At 45.5% G+C, this 22334-nt stretch overlaps 1 protein-coding gene and 1 long non-coding RNA gene across 2 annotated transcripts in view; one reads left to right on the top strand and one right to left on the bottom strand.

Moving 5' to 3' along the window:
- Positions 1-1820: 1820 nt before the first annotated feature.
- The window catches only part of itga4 (integrin alpha 4), a 135275-nt gene continuing 114761 nt past the window's right edge, over positions 1821-22334 (top strand). Inside the window, exons 1-7 of the mRNA XM_060040504.1 lie at positions 1821-2062; positions 2326-2535; positions 4239-4360; positions 10330-10427; positions 12800-12932; positions 14420-14487; positions 15218-15350. Coding sequence (XP_059896487.1) covers positions 2345-2535; positions 4239-4360; positions 10330-10427; positions 12800-12932; positions 14420-14487; positions 15218-15350 — 745 coding nt within the window. The 5' untranslated portion in view covers positions 1821-2062; positions 2326-2344. The remainder of the gene's footprint in view (positions 2063-2325; positions 2536-4238; positions 4361-10329; positions 10428-12799; positions 12933-14419; positions 14488-15217; positions 15351-22334) is intronic.
- Positions 15945-18497, bottom strand: LOC132448963 (uncharacterized). Its single transcript, XR_009523464.1, has 3 exons — positions 18400-18497; positions 17523-17612; positions 15945-16648 (listed from the first exon to the last, which is right to left on the bottom strand). It is a non-coding gene; the product is annotated as an uncharacterized LOC132448963 (long non-coding RNA).

Raw genomic sequence — 22334 nt, 5'->3', positions numbered from 1 at the left:
AATAGCAGAGAGGATCTACACACACACACACACACACACACACACACACACACACACACACACACACACACACACACACACACACACACACACACACACACACACAGTAGATGATTCTTTGGGATATGAACAGCAAGGGAGCACAATACTGTAGTTACAGTAACAGGAAATTACATCATCATAATGCACTCGGATCTCTTCTCCTTCCTCCATTCCTCTCTGCTCCTCTCCTCTCCCTTATCGTCTCCCATCCTGTGTCTGGCTCTGCTCCTGGGCTGAGGAAGGGAACCCCAGACATCTGGAGACCCGGGCAACGGGGGACTTGGTGTCCTACAGGACATCCTGCTGAGGGGTCGACGGAACCCTTTCCTTAGGCCCCGCCTCCTTGGCGTCTGGGGAAGGTTTCCCAGATCAGCTGCAGATCACTGTCTGAGGACCACAGGAAACGAATGACTAGAAGAACAATCAGAGCGCTGCTAGGAGCAGGAGGACAGCTTTCTCCGGACAGCTTAAGAATTGTTTGATCACTGTAATGTAAATTTTGTTGTTGGTGTGTTGAAATAAGTGTTGTTGTAAGATAATTGTACCGATAAAAAAATGGTTTAAGTGAAGGTCTCCCCCGGTCCTTTCTCTACCACTCCTCTCTTCTCCTTCCTCTCCTCTCCTCTCTATTCTCCTCTCCTCACTGCTCCTCTCCTTTTCTCTCTCCTCTCCTCTCTGCTCTCTCCTCTCCTCTCTACTTTCCTCTCTCCTCTGCTCTCTCCTCACTTCTCTCTCTCCTTCCCTCTCTCCTACGTGAATCTCCACCACTAGATGTAATCCTCAGATTTTCTGACAGGAAGGCAGGAGTCTTCTGCTGATGAGGACACTGAAAAAGTCATGTTTCAACTGTGGTAGAAATTAATGAGTATATTCTATGGTAACCCATGATTATTATTATGCCTTATATATATTAATGGTAGAAGACACATGATACCTGCAGAGCCTGGATTCAGAACAGATGGTGGGACACATGAGCAGGTTGACCTCAGCCTTCAGCCCTATGATTATTTTGACTACAGAGTTAATGCATGCTGGCCTCAGACTGGTGTCCAAAATCACTTTTGTTGATATATTCTGAGACTGATGATTGATGAAGATTGACGTGGGCGGAAACCCCCATTGGACAAAGAAATTCTTGTATGTATGCGTGTATAAAGGAGCAGGTGGTGATTTCAGGTGCCTTGCTCAAGGGCACCTCATCCGTGGATGAGGACGCAGGAGAGTGCTGCACAACTACTTCCCCCGTCTACATTTTTGCCTACTGTCGGGATTCCAACCGGCCACCCTCCGGTTACCGGTCCCACTCCTTAACCAGTAGGCCCCGGGGGATTTGTTGTTGCTTATTACTGTTAAGTAATAAATGGTGCTTGTAGAACTGTTGTTCTACAAGCACCCGTGCTGATATATCAGCACGGCTGTGATTATCTTCGGCAATCGGCCTGTGGCCTCGTACCTACAACCGAATCAAAGCCGTGCTGATATGCAGTACAACAGCACTGCCTCTTGTGTGATATCGCTTAATTGTATCATGTTATAGATTTTATTACTCTGCATTGGTTAGTTACGTTTTGTATTGATTATACTCATGTTGGATGTTTTATTATAATGTATTGTTTATTGAGTAATGTCGGACTTGCGGATATTATCTATTGTTTCATTTATTGTCATATTAGAATTATGGGTATTCTTCTGCGCACGTGCTCTGGGAGCGGAAGTGTGTGTGCGTGTGTCTGTGGGGGCGGGGGGGCTGGTGGAAGTCCGGGGCGGATCCCGGGTCACTTAGGAATGTTGGTAGGCTGTTTATCTCAATGACATTCTAGTTGAGTTAACTTACTAAATTATCATTTTGGTAACATTTTGTTCATCAACATTTTTGTGGAGTAACATGTCTTTGAGTCAGTAGAATTATTGGTATTCATTTTAACGTGAAGGCATGTAGCCACGAGCTTCTGGGTCCTTTACTGAACGCGGACGCACACGGACGCACGGGAACGCACGCGGACGCAAGGGGACGCACGCGGTATGTAGGCAGCAGGAGTGGCGGGCGCGCTTCAGCGGGACTCGAACTCCCGACTGATAACTGGTCACCACACGCTCCGGGTGCTTCGGACGGCTACTACCGATTTTCTGGCAGGTTGTAGTGGGTGCGTGCGTGAATGAATGAACGTGTGTGTGTGTGTGTGTGTGTGTGTGTGCGTGTGCGTGCGTGCGTGCGTGCGTGCGTGCATGCGTGTGTGTGTGTGTGTGTGTGTGTGTGTGTGTGTGTGTGTGTGTGTGTAACAGATTGCGTGTGATAGCTGTGATGGCGCGATGCGGTAACCAGGCCAACCCGGTTGACGCGCTCTCCCGGTGCCTGCTCCTGCTGCTCTTCGTGCTCCACCGCGCGGCGGAGGGATATAACCTCGACACGCAGCACGCCATCGGGGTCTCGGGTCCGAGCGGCTCCCGGTTCGGGTACTCGGTGCTGCTGCACCGCCACCTGCACCACACCTGGTAAGAGAGAACCAACCACCAGTGGCTTATTAGACTGGGAGGGCCCCAGTCAAGTGGGCAAGTTAAAGTTAATCCCAGTTTGATTTCAATCTTTTCAATATCATGAGGATGTGGTCGTTGTGCTCTGCTGGGGGGCTGTGTGGCCACGTGAGAGAGACCTCTCCACAGGAAGTGGTCCGGTGTGACAGAGCTCAGCTTAGTGCGTTTTTAACGCACTGTTAGTTTTGGTACATAAGGGAATGAATGAGGTCTGGAGGACAGTTTCCTTTAGAGTCATATGGACTCAGGCCCTAATGGCTCCAGCAGAGAGCACACTGCTCTGGATGAGTATTGTGGACGGGAAAATCCCCAAATAGGATTATTTATCAAGGGTCTCCCCTGCCCCCCCTGAAGCCCGTCTCATGAGGAGAGACGGCCGGGGGGAGACCCTGGAGAGGAGCAGAGCTCCGGAGTGTGGAGGAGGAGGTCCGCGTCCGAGGGAGGGCTCAGCATCTCAGACAGCACAACGCCACGGTTCATATACAACACAACTCACCATGATGCTCCGACAAACGGGGAATGTATTGTAGCCTGCATGGGGATGACTGAAACTGTTTGAATTTGAGCTGAAGATAAGATAAGCTTTCCCTCTCTGCTGTGTATAGTAAACAAAGACACACACAGCTGGCCCTGTCCCTGGATGTGTTCTGCATCTGAATTCACTTTCACTTCTCAAAGCCTTCCCCGTTTGTGTGTGTGTGTGTGCGTGTGCGTGTGCGTGTGCGTGTGTGTGTGTGTGTGTGTGCACGTGTGGGTGGGTGGGTGAATGGTTAAACGTATGTGTGTACCAGGAGCTTGTCCAGGGAGTGGCACGGGCCTGGAGTCTGAATGGCAACCCGAGGTGTCACCCCTTTATCTTTAACTCTGATTGACCTCCTTTAACTCCTCCAGTCCCCCTCTTGTCCTCCTGTCCTCCCCCTGTCCTCCTCCTGTCTTCTTGTCCTCCTCCTGTCCCCCTCTCCTCCTGTCCTCCTCCTGTCCCCCTCTCCTCCTGTCCTCCTCCTGTCCCCCTATCCTCCTGTCCTTCTCTTGTCCTCCTGTGCCCCTGTCCTCCTCCTGTGGTCCTGTCCTCCTGTCTTCCTGTCCCCCTGTCCTCCTATCCTCCTGTCCCCCCCTGTCTTCCTGTCCTCCTGTCTTCCTGTCCTCCTGTCCTACTCCTCCCCCCCTGTCCTCCTGTCCCCCTATCCTCCTGTCCTTCTCTTGTCCTCCTGTCCCCCTGTCCTCCTCCTGTGGTCCTGTGGTCCTGTCCCCCAGTCCTCCTGTCTTCCTGTCCTCCTGTCCCCCTGTCCTCCTCCTGTCTTCCTGTCCTCCTCCTGTCTTACTGTCCTCCTCCTGTCTTCCTGTCCTCCTGTCCCCATGTCCTTGTGTCCTTCTCCTGTCTTCCTGTCCTCCTGTCCCCCTGTCCTCCTCCTGTCTTCCTGTCCTCCTCTCCCCATGCACAGGTCATGGCCCCATGGACACGCCACTGGTGTGTTCATGTATTCATCTTTTTATGTGTATTTGATATGTGTATTAATGTGTACGTGTGTTAATTGTATGTGGTACGCATGCTAATGTGTGTGTATGTGTATAAATGTGTGAGTGTGTATTATCGTGTGTGTTAGTTGTATGTGGTACGTGTATTAATGTGTGTGTGTGTGTGTGTGTTGATGTGTGTCTGTAAGGTTAGTGGTGGGGGCCCCAGAAGCCAACAGGTCGTCCAGCTCGCAGGTTCGATCCCCGGGGGCCGTCTACAGATGCAAGGTCTCACCTGGCCCCAGAACAGAATGTCTCCAACTCCCCTCCGGTACCCCCACACACACACACAACCACACTCACACACAAACACATACACACACGCCCATACACACGCACACTAGGGCTGTCACTTTTTATTCGAAGTTCGAATATTCGTTCGAAGGTGGGGTGAAAAGTTCGAATTCGAAGTGTAATTCTCCATTCGAACTGTGTGTGCTGCCGTCTCATAAGAACTTCAGACCATTTTAAGTAGTCTGCTTTCGATCCAGCAGAGGGCGCGCTGAAATTTTATATCAGTTTGACCTGTTGCCGACCCTCTTGGCCTGGCTATCTGTATCGAATGTTGAATCAACATTCGATACAGATAGGCCAAGAGGGCTTTGAAACAAAACGTAACTGAAGAGAACGCGAACCGAGATACGGCTATTAAAAAACTGCTATTAAAAATGGAGAATTGTGAGGAGTACAATGCTGAGCGGACCATAACGACACCATCACATTTAAAAAGCAGCGTATGGAAGCATTTTGGCTTTTACACCGTGGGTGGAAAAGTCATAAACAAAGACAAGGCCGTTTGTCGTCTTTATAAAAGAGAGCTGTCGTACTTATCGACAACATCAAATGTGCGCACTCATCTGCTAGCTTACCACCGAAATGTAGCAGCAGAGGAACAACTGCCGAGCGGAGCAGCACAGAGTGTACAGCCGCGCGTGACAGCATTCTATTCGGCTCACTCAGCAGGCCCCTTACCTGACGCCCGTAACAAGGCCATCACCGGTAAAATCGTTTATATAGGCTGTGTGTGCCATGGACGACATGCGCTCCGCATATCGCGCTCCGAGCAGTTATTGTTAATGTGTAAAAGACAGCCGCACTTGGCCGTCGGAGCTTCCTCTTGTTGTGTTTACAAATGTGTTATTAAAGATGTGTTTTTATCCTGTGCTGTTATGAATTCAGTAGGTATACGTGATTTCCACAAGAAATAAAAAGCAACATAAAAAATCAAGACTGTTGTCGTGTTCTATGCGCGGGGGGGGGGGGGGTCGAATGTATTCGAATGTATTCGAATTAATTATGGGCATTCGGAATTCGTTTGAATTTCATTTTTGGAAAAAGTGACAGCCCTAACGCACACCCTTACACACACACACACACACACACACAAACACACAAGCACACGCAAGCAAACGCACACATGTCATGCACACACACACACACATACACACACAAAAACACTAATACACACACATGGGGACAAGGTCCAAAACAGGGTCTATGATAGGCGCATTAAAAACAGCTGTGATTAAATTAAGGTAAGGTAAGGTAACTTTATTTGTACCCAAGGGTAGATTTGGTTGCAGGTAGAAAGAGTGGACTGCATACACACATTACACACAGACAACATTGACAACATTGACAGCATTGACAGGAGACAATGACATACCACAACAACATTGACGGAAGACAATGACATAACAATAACAATAACAAGTGCTCCAGGCAAAGAGATATTGATAAAAAGTACACAAAGTACACAATAGTACTATCAAAACAAAAATAAAAATAAAAGAAAACCCGTTGATGAACAGCGTAAAAACCACCACATCAATACAAAAAAGCTGGGTCAATAAATAATTAAATAAATATATAAATTAGGAAGTCTACAACTAGCCTAAGTATTGTTCAGATTCTTAATAGCTGAGGGAACAAAACTACCTCTACATCTTTTGGTTTTACCTGCAGGCATTCTAATCCTATGGCCTGATGGAAGGAGCTGGAATTCACCATGGAGTGGGTGGGATCCATCTTCTAGGATGGACCCAACTAGCCTCTGTAGCTGCCGAGTGTAAAGGGTTTCTAGGTTCAGCTGTGGCTCTCCAATTAACCTACTGGCCCACCTAACAATCTGATTCAGTGAGTTTTTGTTTTTTAGGGGTAGGTTGCTGAACCAATACACCAGGCTAAAGGAAATTACAGATTCAATGAAGCATCTGTAAAACATAGTGAGCATCTTTCTGTCTAGGGCTGGGATAAACGATTATTTTTTAAACGATTAATCTAGCGATTATTTTTTCGATGCATCGATTAATCTAACGATTCATTTTTTCAGTCCGATTCGATTTCGATTCGATTCGATTATCTCCCCATTTATTGACTAATAGCAATTTATACTTGTTGATTTACATATCTGAATGAAAAAAATATCAATTCCTAAACTTTTCAATACATGTTTATTGCCTCTAAATTCCAAAATAAAAGTGCAAAGTAATGCATTCTTAGAATTCTATGGTGCTCGGTCATCTACAGCTGCTACCGGGTGGCGCCTCTTCAGGTGCTGGTGAATTGCCGTGGTGCTAGAATGGAAAGTCATCTCCATTTTGCAAAGACGACATATCACGGAATCATTTCCTTTTACATTAAATAATTCCCATACTTTAGAGGAACGAGTGCGTGGCGCCTTGCACTTATGAAAGTCTGAGGAGCCACTCGCGTTGCTAGTATGCTCAGGCGCCGGGCATCTTTTTTTTTTTTTTGACACGCATTTTTCGCGTCGACGTAATTTATGCGTCGACGTCATCGATTACGTCGACGTGTCGTCCCAGCCCTATTTCTGTCTATATGGAAGGAGGACAATTTCCTTAGACAATGTAGGCGCTGGTTCGCCTTTTTATACACAGTCTCACAGTTTGCCTCAAAATTTTGCTTGCCGTCAATGACGGTCCCCAGGTATTTGTAGTTGTCTACACACTCCACAATCTGACCATTTATACTGGTTGGTTCCTTAGCCCTGGAGAGTTTCCTAAAGTCTACATGCATATTTTTTGTTTTGGAAACGTTCATCTGTAGGAAGGACCGCTCACACCAATCTACAAAATCCTGGACAACTGGTCCATGGCCTGTCTCATTACCTTGTAGCAGGCTGACAATGACAGAATCATCAGCATACTTTAGAATGAATCTGTCCTCCCTGCTGCTGCGACACATGTTGGTGTAAAGAATGAACAGGAGAGGGGACAGAACACTGCCCTGAGGGGAGCCAGTGGAGGAACAGATCTGGTCAGACAATACTCCATTGACTCGCACTCTTTGTGTCCTATTAGTTAAAAAATCTAAAACCCAGCCCACAATATTTTTGCTCAAATCAAATTGCTCTAATAGTCTTCCTGTTAAAATCTGTGGTTGAATTGTGTTAAAAGCAGAGGAGAAATCTATAACAAATAAAAGCTGAGCATGTGTTCCCCTACCTTCCAAATGTTTAAAAATCATGTTTGTCATAGTGACTATGGCATCCTCAACACCTCTGTGGGGTCTATAGGCAAACTGGAATTGGTCAATATCGGTCTTATTTAAATTTTCATTTCTTACTAATTTTTCAAAGGTTTTCATGACAAGAGATGTCAGGGCAATAGGTTTAAAGTCATTCTGTACTTTCGGGCACCTTGTCTTGGGCACTGGAACAACTACTGCATCCTTCCAACATTTTGGGACATGCTGGGTTTGCAACGACTTATTGAAAATGTAATGAAATATCGTACACAATTCCTTAGAACAGAACTTAAGCAGTCTACCACAAATATTATCAGGACCACAGCTTTTATTTGCATTTATGGAAGATAATGCCTTTTCTACATTACCCTCATCAATTGCAACATGATTCTGATCAACTAAATTAAGACTGAGTTCCTGTATTTCTGTACTGAAGTCATAAGTGTCAAATCGGGAAAAGAATGTATTAAAAGCATTTGCGAGGTCAGAGTCTGAATCAAAATTCTCTAAGATAACAGTGCTGATGTTTTTTGAGTTACTGATGCCTGCAATAGATTTCATGCATGACCAGGCTGAGCCCAAGTTGTTAGCAGCCATATTATTTTCCAGAGTTGTTTTGTAGTCCTTTTTAGCACTAAGGATTTCAATTTTCAAGTCTATTTTGGCTGTATAAAATTCAGAGGCAGTCCCATGTTTGAAGGCATGTTTCTTAGCCTGTATACAGGCTTTGACGGATTTAGTGATCAATGGCTTATTATTAGAATACATTTTTACCCTTTTGCATGGGATGATCATGTCTCTACAGAATACTACATGAGAACATATTACATCGACTAACAGGGTTCTCAAAGTTTTGACAACTGAGGGCCAATTTAGGAACCCAAAATTTGACTGAGGGCCGCCAAAGGAAAATAATTATTGGCGGGAAACGCCGTCAGCATCCCAGTGGTCAAAAATAACATTGCACCGTGGACCTCCGGGTGTGAGGTCAAGTGAGGTCTAAATCATGAAACTGAGGTTCAGCCTTTCTAAGTAATGTACAGTCGGATTAAAACTAACAAATGTAAAAGGATTTAATTGAAAGCTAGAGAGAGTCGACTTTTCTCTTTATATTTCTTTATATTTGTTTAAATTAATATTGATATAATAATTTATAAAAAATCATAATAATAATATTTTTTTTATAACTTGCATAATTATGTATGTCATTGCGGGCCACCAGGAATGATTCCGCGGGCCGCCATTGGCCCGCGGGCCGCACTTTGAGAACCAATGGACTAACTGACCTAGGTCTTCCCCAAAAGCCTCTATGAACATGTCCCAGTTGTGGACACACAGTTGTGGTCTCCGTGGCCCAGAGAAGGTAGCGGAAGTGATTTATATGCATCCTTTACTGACCCATAGCATAGGTCTAGAGTGTTGTCCCGTCTGGTGGGGCAGGTTACATATTGGTGAAAATTGGGGACCGATTTCTTGAGGGAAACATTATTGAAGTCACCCAATATAAAAGCCGGAGCCTCAGGGGAGATAGATTGCAGCTTTTGTACTACCTCATACACAGTTTTACAAGCGGAGGGAGCGTGTGCTCTGGGGTGGATATATAGAACTGTGATGAAGAGTTGGGGAAACTCACGGGGCAGGTAAAAGGGGCGCAATGATACTGACAAAAGTTCCACATCTGGGGTACAGATGCGTTCTCGCACTGTTACCGAAGTACAGTACCTTTGGTTAATGTAAAGACATACCCCTCCTCCCTGAGTTTTATTCGTCACATCACTGTTCCGATCTAAGCGGTGCGGTGCTCCAAAGCCAGTGATCATGAGGTCCGAGTCCTGGTCGTGTTCGGTTAGCCAAGTCTCAGTGAACGCCATCACGCAGCAGTCTTTGTAATCCTTAAGGAAGCGAGCATTTCCCTGGAGTTCATCCAATTTGTTTCTTATGGATCGGACGTTCCCCAGGATCATTGAGGGCAGCGGGAGCCGGTTGGGGCACGTCTTCCTCAATCGTTGCCGAACGCCTCCACGCTTACCCCTTTTTCTTCTCCTTCCCCCCCCTGTTTCTTCGTAGATGTCTTCAGGACATCTTCGGATGAGATCCGGAATCTGTAGCGTGATGTCTGGCACGTCAGCCGGTCTCACAAAGTTGAGTTGCAGCAACTCACTTCTACCGTATTGCCTCCCGGCCGGGTTGGCAGAGATAATATCCAGGTATACTAGGAGGGATAGCAGAAATAGCGATGCGACGCAAAAAAAATCCATATCGCTTCAGTCAAGAGCACCGTACACAGTTAAGATCACTTGGGATGTTGTTATCCCCGGCACAGACAAATGTGAAACAGTAAAACACGATCCAAACATTAAAACATTGTCAGCCAAACTTTCCCTGCCAGTCGCAGCGTGCGCATGCGCCCAAACATAGATTTTTCTAAACTGGAAAACAATTGGACAGGATTCTATGGGATAAATAATGCATATGGACGAGGTTCAAATGTAAAATTATGTTCTGGAAGATACTGTGAATTTCTGTATTTGAGGATCATTTAATATTCATGCAGATATCATTGAGGATCAGTGAATTGTCCTCTGTGTGTCACAAATGATTAGTCCGATCAAAAGGTATTTAAACCCTGCACTGTCTGCAAGGGTAACTGTTGTTAGCTGCTGTTGGAGCTTCAATATATATTATATGTATAATGAATATATAAAATGTACTTAAAGTTTTGATATAGATTGTATATATGTTGTTTTGTAGACATGAGCAGCAGCTGTGGGAAAACCTGTGAAGCTGAATCTGATTATCAGTGGCTGGGAGTCAGTCTGTCCAGGAACCATGGAGACGGGCGAATACTGGTATACTATATGCTATATATCACTATTGATACTGGTGTACTACAGTATATACTACACAATATATCACTACTGATACTGGTATACTACTACATGCTACATACTATATATATCACTACTGATACTGGTATAGTCAGTGGCGTAGCATAGTTGTGCTAGGCCTCGGGGCAAGATTGCGCTGGGCGATCGCGCTGGGCGATCCCCCACCAACCCCCTGACCCCCCACCAACCCCCCACACAAACACAAACACACACGCACACACACACACACACTAACACGTGCGAATGATTAGTGAAAGGTTGAACATTCCTTTGGCCAGTTAGGAGATGAACAATTTCCTCGTTTATGGCGGCCCCTAATGGCGAAATTTTGCGATTTTTTTATCGAACGCCAGTAAGGGTAGCGCCGACATGTGTGTAAAATTTGGACTCGATCCGAAGTCTAATTTTGAATTTTTTGGGATTTATGTTTTTCCACGTGTAACATAGCCAATAAACCAATATTCAAAACGCTACCGTTTCGGCGTCGAAGGTCGGATCAAAAAAGTGTTCGAATTTATTTTTTTGTGTGCGTCTGAAGATGTTGTGTGCAAAGTGTGGTGTCGAGAAATTAAAAAATTAAAATTGTACATCTCCTAACTGGCCAAAGGAATGTTCTGAAAACGCGTTTGGGGATATAACTCCCACACCGAACCTCTCACAGTCAAAACCTTTATATCCACAGGTTCACGGTAGCGTTTTGAACACATGCTTTGCGTTGTGCCGGCGAAATGCACATTTCTTGGACCCCTGCATAACTGCTTGCAGTTCTAGTTATTATTCCTATACTTACCCCTCTAAAAGTGCGACCACAGCCCAAACCGTAAATGGTGCAGACACGCCAATTGCATGACTAGATCCAGATCTCTTCGGACTACGCAGATGACAAAATCCAGACACGCCGGTCACTAGGTGGCGCTATACCAAGGAAAACGCGTTTGCGGCTATAACTCCCACACCGAACCTCCGACAGTCCAAAACGTTATACGCACAGATTCACTGGAGCCTTCTGCATCTTTTGGCATAGGCCCATTTGCGTCTATAATTTTTTTCCGCAAAATCGCGAAAACCGCTAAACTGCCTTTTCCCTACTCCTCCCACATTTCTTGACCATTTCTTGACCAATCGACACCAAACTTTGCACACGACATCTTCAGATGCACACAAAAAAAATAATTTGAACACTTTTTTGATCCGACCTTCGACGACGAAACGGTAGCGTTTTGAATATTGGTTTATTAGCTAAATTATACGTGGAAAGTCATTAATCCAAAAAAATCCAAAATTGCACATCGGATGAAGTCCAAATTTTACACACATGTTGGTGCTACCCTTAAGGGCGTCCGATAAAAAATTCGGGAAATTTCGCTACGAGGAAAATTCTCTTCGGAAAATTTCGCCAAAAGGGGGCGCCAAAAACGACCACATTTTGTAATTGGCCAAAGGAATGTTCTTAAAAAGGGGTTTTGGGGATATATCTCCCACACCGAACCTCCCACAGTCAAAACCTTTATATCCACAGGTTCACGGTAGCGTTTTGAACACATGTTTCGCGTTGTGCCGGCGAAATGCACATTTCTTGGACCCCTGCATAACTGCTTGCAGTTCTAGTTTAGTTTGTGCCGGTAGCTATCGATGCTTTGCTGGCTCTTACTAGTACCTCTCTGACCATCCAATCAAAGGACGTGAAAATGCCGACATCACTGGACGCCTGCTAGATGGCCTCGGTGTTACCAACTCGAAATCTGGTTGGTTAAAGCAACAGCGTCATTGCTGCTTACTTTAAGCTACAGACGCCAGCACTATCGATTCTGAAGGCGTCAAGATAGATTTCTTTGACTCTGGCAACACATGATGGCTGAAATATTATTGGATAAAAGCTCTAACATAAACATACACTAGTGGAAGCAGCGCAACCAAGAGTAAAGCTTTGAAATGAAGAGAATAGACTATTGGAAATAATTTAATACATATTCATGGATAAAATTGTATATTAAAACATAAGTCGTTGATTCTGATAGTGTTTAGGCCAGCAGAGAAGGCCTTGCTGGCCCTGAAAGCCCACCACTGCATGCATACATACATATACATGTGCATGTATGTACATGTGTTGCTATGGCTAGCAACAATAGGGAGGGACAATACTTATGTTGAAGATAATGTAATCCTAATGATAATACAAAACTATAAATGTATTTCAAAGGTTTAAAAAAATAATTGTGAGGTTTTAACAGACTAATTGTTTTTGTGTGTTTGTGTGTGTGTGTGTGTGTGTGTGTGTGTGTGTGTGTGTGTGTGTGTGTGTGTTTGTGTGTGTGTGTGTGTGTGTGTGTTAGGCTTGTGCTCACAGGTGGAAGAATGTCTTCTATTCTCAAAGAGATGAGGAGAACAACAAATTACCCAACGGAATCTGTTATCTCTATGGCAACGATCTGAGGCAATCACAGCCTATAATACCCTGCTATAGAGGTACATACACACGTCTATAAATTTTCACTGACCACCACTCATCTGTCTCTCTCTCTCTCTCTCTCTCTCTCTCTCTCTCTCTCTCTCTCTCTCTCTCTCTCTCTCTCTCTCTTACCCTCCAGGCTGTGAGTCTGTACCTCTCTGTGTCTGTGAGTTTGTACCTCTCTGTGGGCCCTATTTTAACGGTCTGAAACGCAAGTGGGAAGCGCAAAGCGCAAGTAGCTTTGTGGGCGGTTCTACGGTGCTATCGCTATTTTACAGGCGGATAAATGACACTTGCGTCGCGGAGCAAGTGTCAAAAGGGTTGGTCTGAAGCAGCCTAGTTACCCGTAGGTGTGGTTTGGGCGTAACGTCCAACAAACCAATGAGAGTGCCAGCTCCCATCCCCTTTAAGAGCCATGAGCGCATTTGAATCGGACGAGTTGATATTTTGACAGCGCGTCTGCAGTCTCCGATGAGACAGATGCACATGAATTTCAAATTGCAAATGGCTCAGTTTATTGTTTAAATACTGAGTCCTCAAATAAATTTCGGCAAAGAAAACGTATATGATATAACATATGATATGCGGTAACTGTGGTTCTATTTAATGATGTACGCAATACATTATAAACATTGTTTCTTATCAGCATTGTATGCTATCCTGATATGCAGGTGTCCCCGCGGTAATAGACATTGCCATTGATTGTATTATGCGTTACGTGTTTAGTTTGCGTGTGTTTAAACAGAGCACACACGCGCGCCCGCATTCATTCATTCTTTTTAACACTCACTCGCGCTAAAACAATGTTTTTCACGATCAAATACTCATCAATCCTAAAAGTTATGGGCATGTAGGCCTACACGATGTCTGTGTGAAGAAAATATGTGTTTGCTGTACGGTGTTTGCAGATGCATTGATTTAAAAGTACAACTTATTACCGCTGTTCTTTCCCAAATAATTTACCAAGAATGTGCGGCTAGGTAGATGGGAGAAGCAAAGTGTATGCGCGAGGTGCACAATCAATCCGTATGCATCGCATGCGCATGTATGCATGCGCCCTTAAAATAGCACCTGAACAATGCGCCACTGACTTTAAACCAGGTATTTCCTGGTCAGTAGTGCAATGGTATTCAGAATAGGCAAAATACCATTTGCGCCAGAACACGCCTCCTCCTTCCACCGAACCGCCCCTTGGGGCGCATGATCAATCCCTAATTTACCGGCGAGTGGCGGTGGTGGGAAAAGAACGCTCTGCGCCAGTTGTAAACTAGCAACGACACATGCAGTGACTAAGTCACTTGCGCCGGATGCACGATAGGGCCCTGTGTCTGTGAGTCTGTACCTCTCTCTGTCGAGGCTGTGAGTCTATACCTCTCTGTGTCTGTGAGTTTGTACCGCTCTGTGTCTGTGAGTTTGTACCGCTCTGTGTCTGTGAGTCTGTAACTTTCTGCGTCTGTGAGTCTGTACCTCTTTGTGTAGAGACTTAACTGTGTCACTGTCTCAGACTACCAGTGGAAGTTTGGGGAGGAATACGGGGCCTGCCAGGCCGGCATGTCCACCACACTCACCCAGGTACCTCCATCACCAGCATCCTATCCGAATCTAACCCTAACGTTGTCTTCTACTTTCCCTCTCTGTCTCTCCCAACTCTCTGTACATTAACCCTCTCTCTCTCTTCACTAACCCACTCTCTCTCTCTCTCTCTCTCTCTCTCTCTCTCTCTCTCTCTCTCTCTCTCTCTCTCTCTCTCTCTCTCTCTCCACTAACCCTCTCTCTCTCTCTCTCTCTCTCTCTCTCTCTCTCTCTCTCTCTCTCTCTCTCTCTCTCTCTCTCTCTCTCTCTCTCTCTCTCTCTCTCTCCACTAACCCTCTCTCTCTCTCTCTCTCTCTCTCTCTCTCTCTCTCTCTCTCCAATAACCCTTTCTCTCTCGCTCTCTCTCTCTCTCTCTCTCTCTCTCTCTCTCTCTCTCCAAAAACCCTCTCTCTCTCTCTCTCTCGCTCTCTCTCTCTCTCTCTCTCTCTCTCTCTCTCCACTAACCCTCTCTCTCTCCACTAACCCTCTCTCTCCATTAACCCCCTTTCGCTCTCTCCACCAACCCTAGCTCTCTCTACTAACCCTAGCTCTCTCTCTCTCTGCTAACTCTCTCTCTCTCCGTTAACCTCTCTCTCTCTCTCTCTCTCTCTCTCTCTCTCTCTCTCTCTCTCTCTCTCCGCTAACCCTTTCTCTCTCTCCACTAACCCTCTCTCTCTCTCCACTAACCCTAGCTCTCTCTCTCCATTAACCCTCTCTCCCTCCCACCAAGGATCTGATGGTCATCGGTGCTCCCGGCTCCTCCTACTGGACAGGGTCGATCCTGGTCTACAACTCCTCCAGCAGAGTCATGTCTGCCTACCTGGACAATGATTCTGGATCCGTGAAGTTCGGGAGCTACCTTGGTAACAACTACTAGAATTGAACCAGTAAACCGGCTTTACTGGTTGTGTTGGTGGCCTCCGAAAGGACAAAGGCGCTCCTCACTGGCTTGTCGCTTGATTCCTCTTCGCCAGAGGAAGGTGAGCCAACCCTCGTGGTCACACCCACTATCTGCTGCGGCGGTCCACGGGAAAATCCCTTGTAGTAGGGGTAGCGTTACTAGCTGCACTGAAAGAAATTTGGAGTGACATTTACTTAAAAAAACTAAGGCATATTTTTCCACACAGAAAGTGCTTGTAATCTTTACTCAGGCTATTTCTAAGTAATATTTACTTACTAGAACCACTTATTTATGAAAAATTCACAAGTAAATTGCACTGACAATACTCGCCTATGGATTGTAACTTTCACTCAGATTACCATTGCATCTAATTACAAAACCCAAGTAAACGTTGCTCATGATTCTTTGTGTTTCTTACTCATCTTTTCTTTGTTATATTTTATGTAATTATGAAGTAATATTTATTATGAATGTATTAGTTAATATTAATTGAATTGAGTAAATATTTTTTACTATTCTAATAATTCAATATTTACCAGAAACAAATATTTGCAGCTTAAGGGATGTTTGAAATACACTTTTATTTCACATTTGAAATGGCATAGATGTATTTAAAATACATAACATAACCACACAGAACTTCCTGCTAGCAAATTTGAAAACTGTACACACACACACAAAAGCTCAAAAGTAAAGCAGTTTAGGATTTGAAAAATTCAATGCGGAATGACAAAGCACCAACTGACTTTAGGACTGATATTCCAGCATACAAACGAATACAGTGTTACAGTTGACTTTTCAGAACAGCAAAGAATGCATACATAAACTGCAATGGCTACCTTTGCAGACATTCTCAGGATGTTCAGGACAGAAATAACTTAAAAACTAAGCAACACTTGAAATTTCAGTCAGAAAAATGACAAAAGTAAAGAGATTGTTTGTGCTGGACAAAAGCACAAATAGCACTGGAACACTCACGCTAAAAGTTTATTGTGGAGAAACTGGACCTTTGGTGACATTGTAATGACGTCAAGCTCAAGAAACAGCTTCTGAAATACTTCAAACGTATATTTCAGTTTAAGTGGGTAACTTAAGTTTACAGCATAGATGACACCCATGAGCAGGAGGCAAGCGTTTGTCACACTTGATGATGACTGACACATACACAGGATCTTGGTTTTCCTGTGCCACATTGGGATGGATGACGTTGATCTGCATCATGTGATTACTGCAGTCTTTCACTGCTTCTTGGCTGACGTCCTGTGAAAACAAATAAGGCACAATGAGAAACAAACTAAGAATCGATTCCAAGTAAAAGAAAAGCTTAAGAGAAAAAAAACTTGAAAATAAAAACAAAAAAGGTATACTAAATTTAGTGTACTCAAATCCAACAATATTCATATGGCACTTTTCATACATAAAGTTACACAACGTGCTTCACAGAGGCTGACCCTGAGCCAAAGAAAGTCACTTTTGGGGGCCATCCAGACTGAGAGGGGTCATCGCCCACGACCACGGGGAGTGCCTCCACAGTGACCACCCTGGCCCGGGCAGACGGGAGGCTCCACACAGGGGTGCAGAGCCCTCCAGCCACCCAGGCTGGAGCTATCTATGGGACTGCGCCGTGTTGGTAGACCAGAACTAGTCCCAGTGTGGAAGGTCCCCATGGGGGAAACACTGGTGCTGAAAACTGAGGGATTAAAATAGGTTATATAAAAGGTATAAATTAAATTACTCTTTTGCTCATAAAATAAAGTTAATAAGTGATCGTTAAATAGAGACAAAAGGCAACCCTTAAGTGTTCTTAAATTATTTACTTTGTGGATGTTCCGAAAGCCAAAACGTGGCTTGTTAAATAAACAGGTTGGCTGGAAATATCCCCAAGAACACTTAAGGGTTCAAGTTTAAGATAGATAAGATAAAGATTAAATATGATAAAAAAAAAAATGGGTAAGAGCATAAAAATAATTTAAGAAATTAGTTAAAAGCCTGATTAAAAATGTGCATCTTTTGAGTCTTTTAAAAAACATCACAAGTGTAGAGAATCTTTGACCTTCAATATAATATCACAAGTGAACACCAGATTATAAGGCTAGACAATCATTTTAATATGGTCATGATTATCATCAGATACCTGATAGTCTTTGATCAGCTCCTCTCCACTCTCTCCAAGATACTCAACTAAGCAACGGATGATAATGTCCCTTCTGCCGTCGACATGATGCTATTAAACACAAAAAGAATTTATTGCAGAGAATACATAACATATGTAGCATACATACATCACAGCACGTATAGATGGAAACAGAAAGTTACCCATGGGGAATGTAAGCCTGCAAATGCATTCTAACGTGAAGTGTGCAACCTAACATACATCTTTTACAGTAGAGGTCAACCAGAAGTTCTATAACCACTGTATGAAAGGGCTACAGCGCCACTTAGGGTAGCGGATTCAGCCATGCTCCGGCCATTATCCGATCTCTAAAGGCCATGTACGTTCGGGCAATTGACATGGTCCGTTCGAGTAGGAAAATCGGTATAAGGTTTAATCCAAGCTATCCCATGTAAAAGCACTGTGTGTTCTGCTAGCGGGAGGTTCAGATCTACAGGTGTGTTCAGGGTCGAAGTCAAGACACTCGGACACAGTGGTTCCGGCCACGTTGGTTGAACATACATCGCTGTAAAATGTGTGCGGGAATTCCACACATTATAAGTGTTGGATTTGCAGGCATAAATTAAATTGTGCACAATCCCACGCTGAAATTCAGCCCGTTTTTGTTTTTGAAGACGCTAGTTAAGGCGGCAGGCATGTGTTGCTTTGGCGGCCGCCTAAGCTGTAAAGTGCTGTCGGAAACCCTGGACATACCTCGTGGCGCTAGCAAAGTTAGCTAGCTAGCAGGAAAATACACTATTTGTTAGCGCCGCAGCCGCATCTGCTTTCAGTGCAGAGAAACTGACTTAAGTAGGTGAGCCAACAGGAACGTACAACATTTGTTTGGCTTAAAACTTACCTTCGTGGTTCATTCACGTTCTTCCCCATCTCATTCAACAAAGTCTGTCAACCCAGTTGAAATGTGGAACTTGGACTGTACAGCACGTCTCGGACGAAAGACCGACCGTTCAAATGTGGGGAGGGGCTTTGACTTCATGCTCCGAATGTTCTTGAAAGTTGCCAGGTTCACTGATATCACTCAAGTACATTTTACTTGGAAATATCAACTAATTAGGCCAATGAACTGGTTTAGTGAATATTACTTGGATCGAATGATTCAATTTACATACAAAACTGAGTACACATAATTACAAACAATCACCAAGTAATGCACTAAATTAAAAACTGGTATTTTAAAGTAAAAGCACTGAATTCAGATTTCTTAGTAGAATTTATATACATAATTGAAATAATAATTACAGGGCCAAAAAATCATTTTTTACAGTGTGCGCTGGTTAGCAGGCCACTACTGTTCAGCTACTTGCGTTAATTAACTGACTGGGTCGTTTATGTGGACTGGTCCGGTGGAGCTTTCAGTAAAGTTCGTGTTTTATCTTGAATTTTAAGAGTTGCTGATATGTCATCAACAGACTGTACTCCATCGAAAAACATGTGCTCCATCCAACGAACATCTTTCCTTTTTCTTCCCAACTCCAGCACGTCTTCCCTTTCCTCTACTTTCCCGCCTTCTCCACATTCACCCACAAACACCTCATCGCGCCCCCTCCTGGCTGGATGGCCATATCACAGTTCAATTAAGCAAAGGATATATACAACATTTACAATGCATCAAATAACATTTACAAAGTTTGCAACCATTACACAAACGTCAAAAAACATTATGAAAAATAAACTCTTGTATAATGTTTATTCTTATGAATTGTGAGGGACCGGCGTGGTCGCCCCACGTATCTGGGATACGGGCAACTGGGTATCGCGAGTGTGGGCAAAAATGAGGGCAATGGACTGACGACTAAGAAAAGTGAAGTTTTAATCTCTCCAAACATTCACAAAAATAGAGCAACGTTCAAAATGAAAAGGAAATGACTGCATCAGTCAGCAAACCAAACTAAGATAACATAAAATAGCATACCATAACATACGTTTCCCGTACTGGCCTCACTCCAAGCCAGCACCACCGTCCGCCCCAAACACCAAATGAAAAGGCCCTTAAATAGGGAAATGGTAATTGGACCAATCACGGCCATATGGGCCAGACCATTAGCTGGGGGAACATTTACCTAAAGCTAACAATCCAACATAACTGAACAGAAAGTACATTGTGTGAATACTAAATAAACATGATACTAAACAAACAATCACCAAATACATATATACCCACACCCTGTGCAGAACCTAAAGATATTTACAAAACAGCTGTTTCTATCAACACCCCCCTGCGCTATTCCCTGATACTTTGATCCTAAGCTCCCTTAGCATACTGCCCCCTACCGGGACGGAAGACCAATTCTATACCAGCCCAATCTAATATATAAACACAATATAACAATAATAATAATAATAATAATTCCTCTAATGCGGGACAGTGAGAAGGGGGAGGATTTCACCTTCTCACATTTCCCACCACCTCCGGAGTTTCGCCAACCGGATGGCGAGACAAAAAGTCTGCTACTGTATTCTGCCTTCCCGCTCGGTACTGCACCGTGAAACGAAATGGCTGCAGTGCCAAGAACCAGCGGGTGATGCGAGCATTGGAGTCCTTCATGCTCCCCAACCACCGCAAGGCGCGGTGATCAGTCTCCAGTGTAAAGTCTCTACCCAGCAGGTAGTATTTCAAAGTGTCTAGTGCCCACTTGACAGCTAGGCACTCTAGCTCGACTGCCGCATACCTGGTCTCCCTGGGGAACAACTTGCGGCTTACATAAGCTACAGGCTTCATGTTGTCCCCCTCCCCTTGAAGCAGTACTGCCCCAAGACCAACACCAGATGCGTCGGTCTGGACAGTGAAGTGCTGTTCGAAGTCCGGGCTCTGGAGCACAGGATCCTTGCAGAGCGCCCCCTTTAAGTCCAGGAACGCCCGCTCCTGCTCCTCCCCCCACTGTATCTTGGCGAAGCCTGACTTCCTGGTCAGGTCAGTCAAGGGAGCTGCTCGTCGGGCGAAGTCTGGCACAAAACGGCGATACCAGCCCACCAGACCCAGGAACGACCTCACGTCCTTCTGAGTCTTGGGGCGCTGGCATTCCTGTACCGCCTGGACCTTGTCCTTTTGTGGCCGAATCACACCCCGGCCTAGAATATAGCCAAGGTACTTCACCTCCTCCTTGGCTATCGCACACTTGAGGGGGTGGATGGTCAGCCCCGCCCGCTGGATGAGCTGCAGCACGTCATCGAGGTGCCGCATATGGTCTTCCCAGGTGACGCTGTACACCACAATGTCGTCCAGGTAGGCTGCCGCAAAGCCGTCTGTGCCCGCCAAGACGATATCCATCAGTCGCTGGAAACTGGCTGGTGCCCCCTGCAGGCCAAAGGGCATTACCAGAAACTGGAAAAGCCCCTGTGGGGTCCGAAAGGCTGAGCAATGCCTGGCCTCCTTGGCCAAGGGCACCTGCCAGTAGCCCTTGCATAAATCCAGGGTAGTGATGTAGGACGCTTTTCCCAGGCGCTCAATCAAGTCCTCGAGCCGGGTAAGCGTCAAAGTGTGATTGGGCATTCACCTGGCGGAAGTCAATACAAAAGCGCATAGTGCCATCCTTCTTGGGCAATAGCACCACCGGGTTACTCCACTCACTGGAGGACCTCTCAATCACCCCCAAAGCCAACATCTCCTCCACCTCGGCTTTGAGGCACGGCAGGAGACGCTCAGGAACCCGGTACATCCGTTTGCGTACAGGGGTAGTGTCTTTGAGAGGAATGGAGTGTTCCACAATGGTTGTGAACCCCGGCCTTTCTTGGAAAAGGCCAGGAGGCAGAATCCCCGCTAGCTCCTTCTGCTGGCGGGAGGTCAGGTGAGACAGGTCCAGGGGGGAGGACTGCTGGCTGATGGGGAAAAACTGCTCTGGACACTCCTCCTCTTCCTCCGCCACAGCCTGCACCCTGAGCTGCAGTTCCGGTGGCCTCTCATGCCACTCCTTCAGAAGGTTGACATGAAAGGTCCGCCTGGGTTTCCGTCTGCCAGGGAGGTCAATCTCGTAGGTCACCGGACCCATTTTCCGCACCACCTCGTAAGGCCCTTGCCACTTAGCAAGCAGCTTGTTCTCTGAGGTGGGCAGGAGAAGCAGAACTTTCTGGCCCGGTTGGAGGACCCTCTTCCTGGCAGACTTGTCGTACCAGGTCTTTTGTTGTGACTGGGCTTGCTCCATGTTGGACCGCACTAGCTCAGTCATCTCCTCCATCTTGTTCCTCATTTCGAGGACATGAGCTACCAGGCTCTGGGTCATGGGCGTCTCAGGTCCCGCCCATGCCTCTCTCAGCACATCCAACGGGCCCCTCACCTGTCGGCCATAGAGCAGTTCAAACGGTGAGAAGCCAGTGGAGGCCTGGGGAACCTCCCGGTAGGCAAAGAGCAAGTAGGGCAGCCAGTGGTCCCAGTCCTTCCCATTGACTGCCACAAACTTCCTCAACATGCCCTTTAACGTTTGATTATAGCGCTCCACAAGGCCATCTGTCTGAGGGTGGTAAGGAGTGGTCCGAATGCCCTTAATGCCTAATAATCTGTACACCTGCTTTAAGGTCTTTGAAAGGAATGCAGTGCCCTGGTCAGTGAGGACCTCCTGGGGAATTCCTACCCTCGAAAAAAATTGCAACAGGGCCTGTGCTATTGGACGGGCTGAAATCCTGCGCAGCGGGAAGGCCTCGGGGTAGCGGGTAGCATAGTCGCAGATAACTAATATATACCTGTAGCCTGTTTTGGTCCTTTCCAGGGGTCCAACAAGGTCCATTGCAATGCGGGCAAATGGAACCTCTATTATAGGGAGTGACTGTAGTGGGTAAGGG

The sequence above is a fragment of the Gadus macrocephalus genome, chromosome 20 (genome assembly GCF_031168955.1).
Source record: "Gadus macrocephalus chromosome 20, ASM3116895v1".
In the NCBI taxonomy this organism is placed as follows: Eukaryota; Metazoa; Chordata; class Actinopteri; order Gadiformes; family Gadidae; genus Gadus; species Gadus macrocephalus.
The sequence above is the reverse complement of the archived record's forward strand: the minus strand, read 5'-3'. Positions and strand labels throughout refer to the sequence as shown.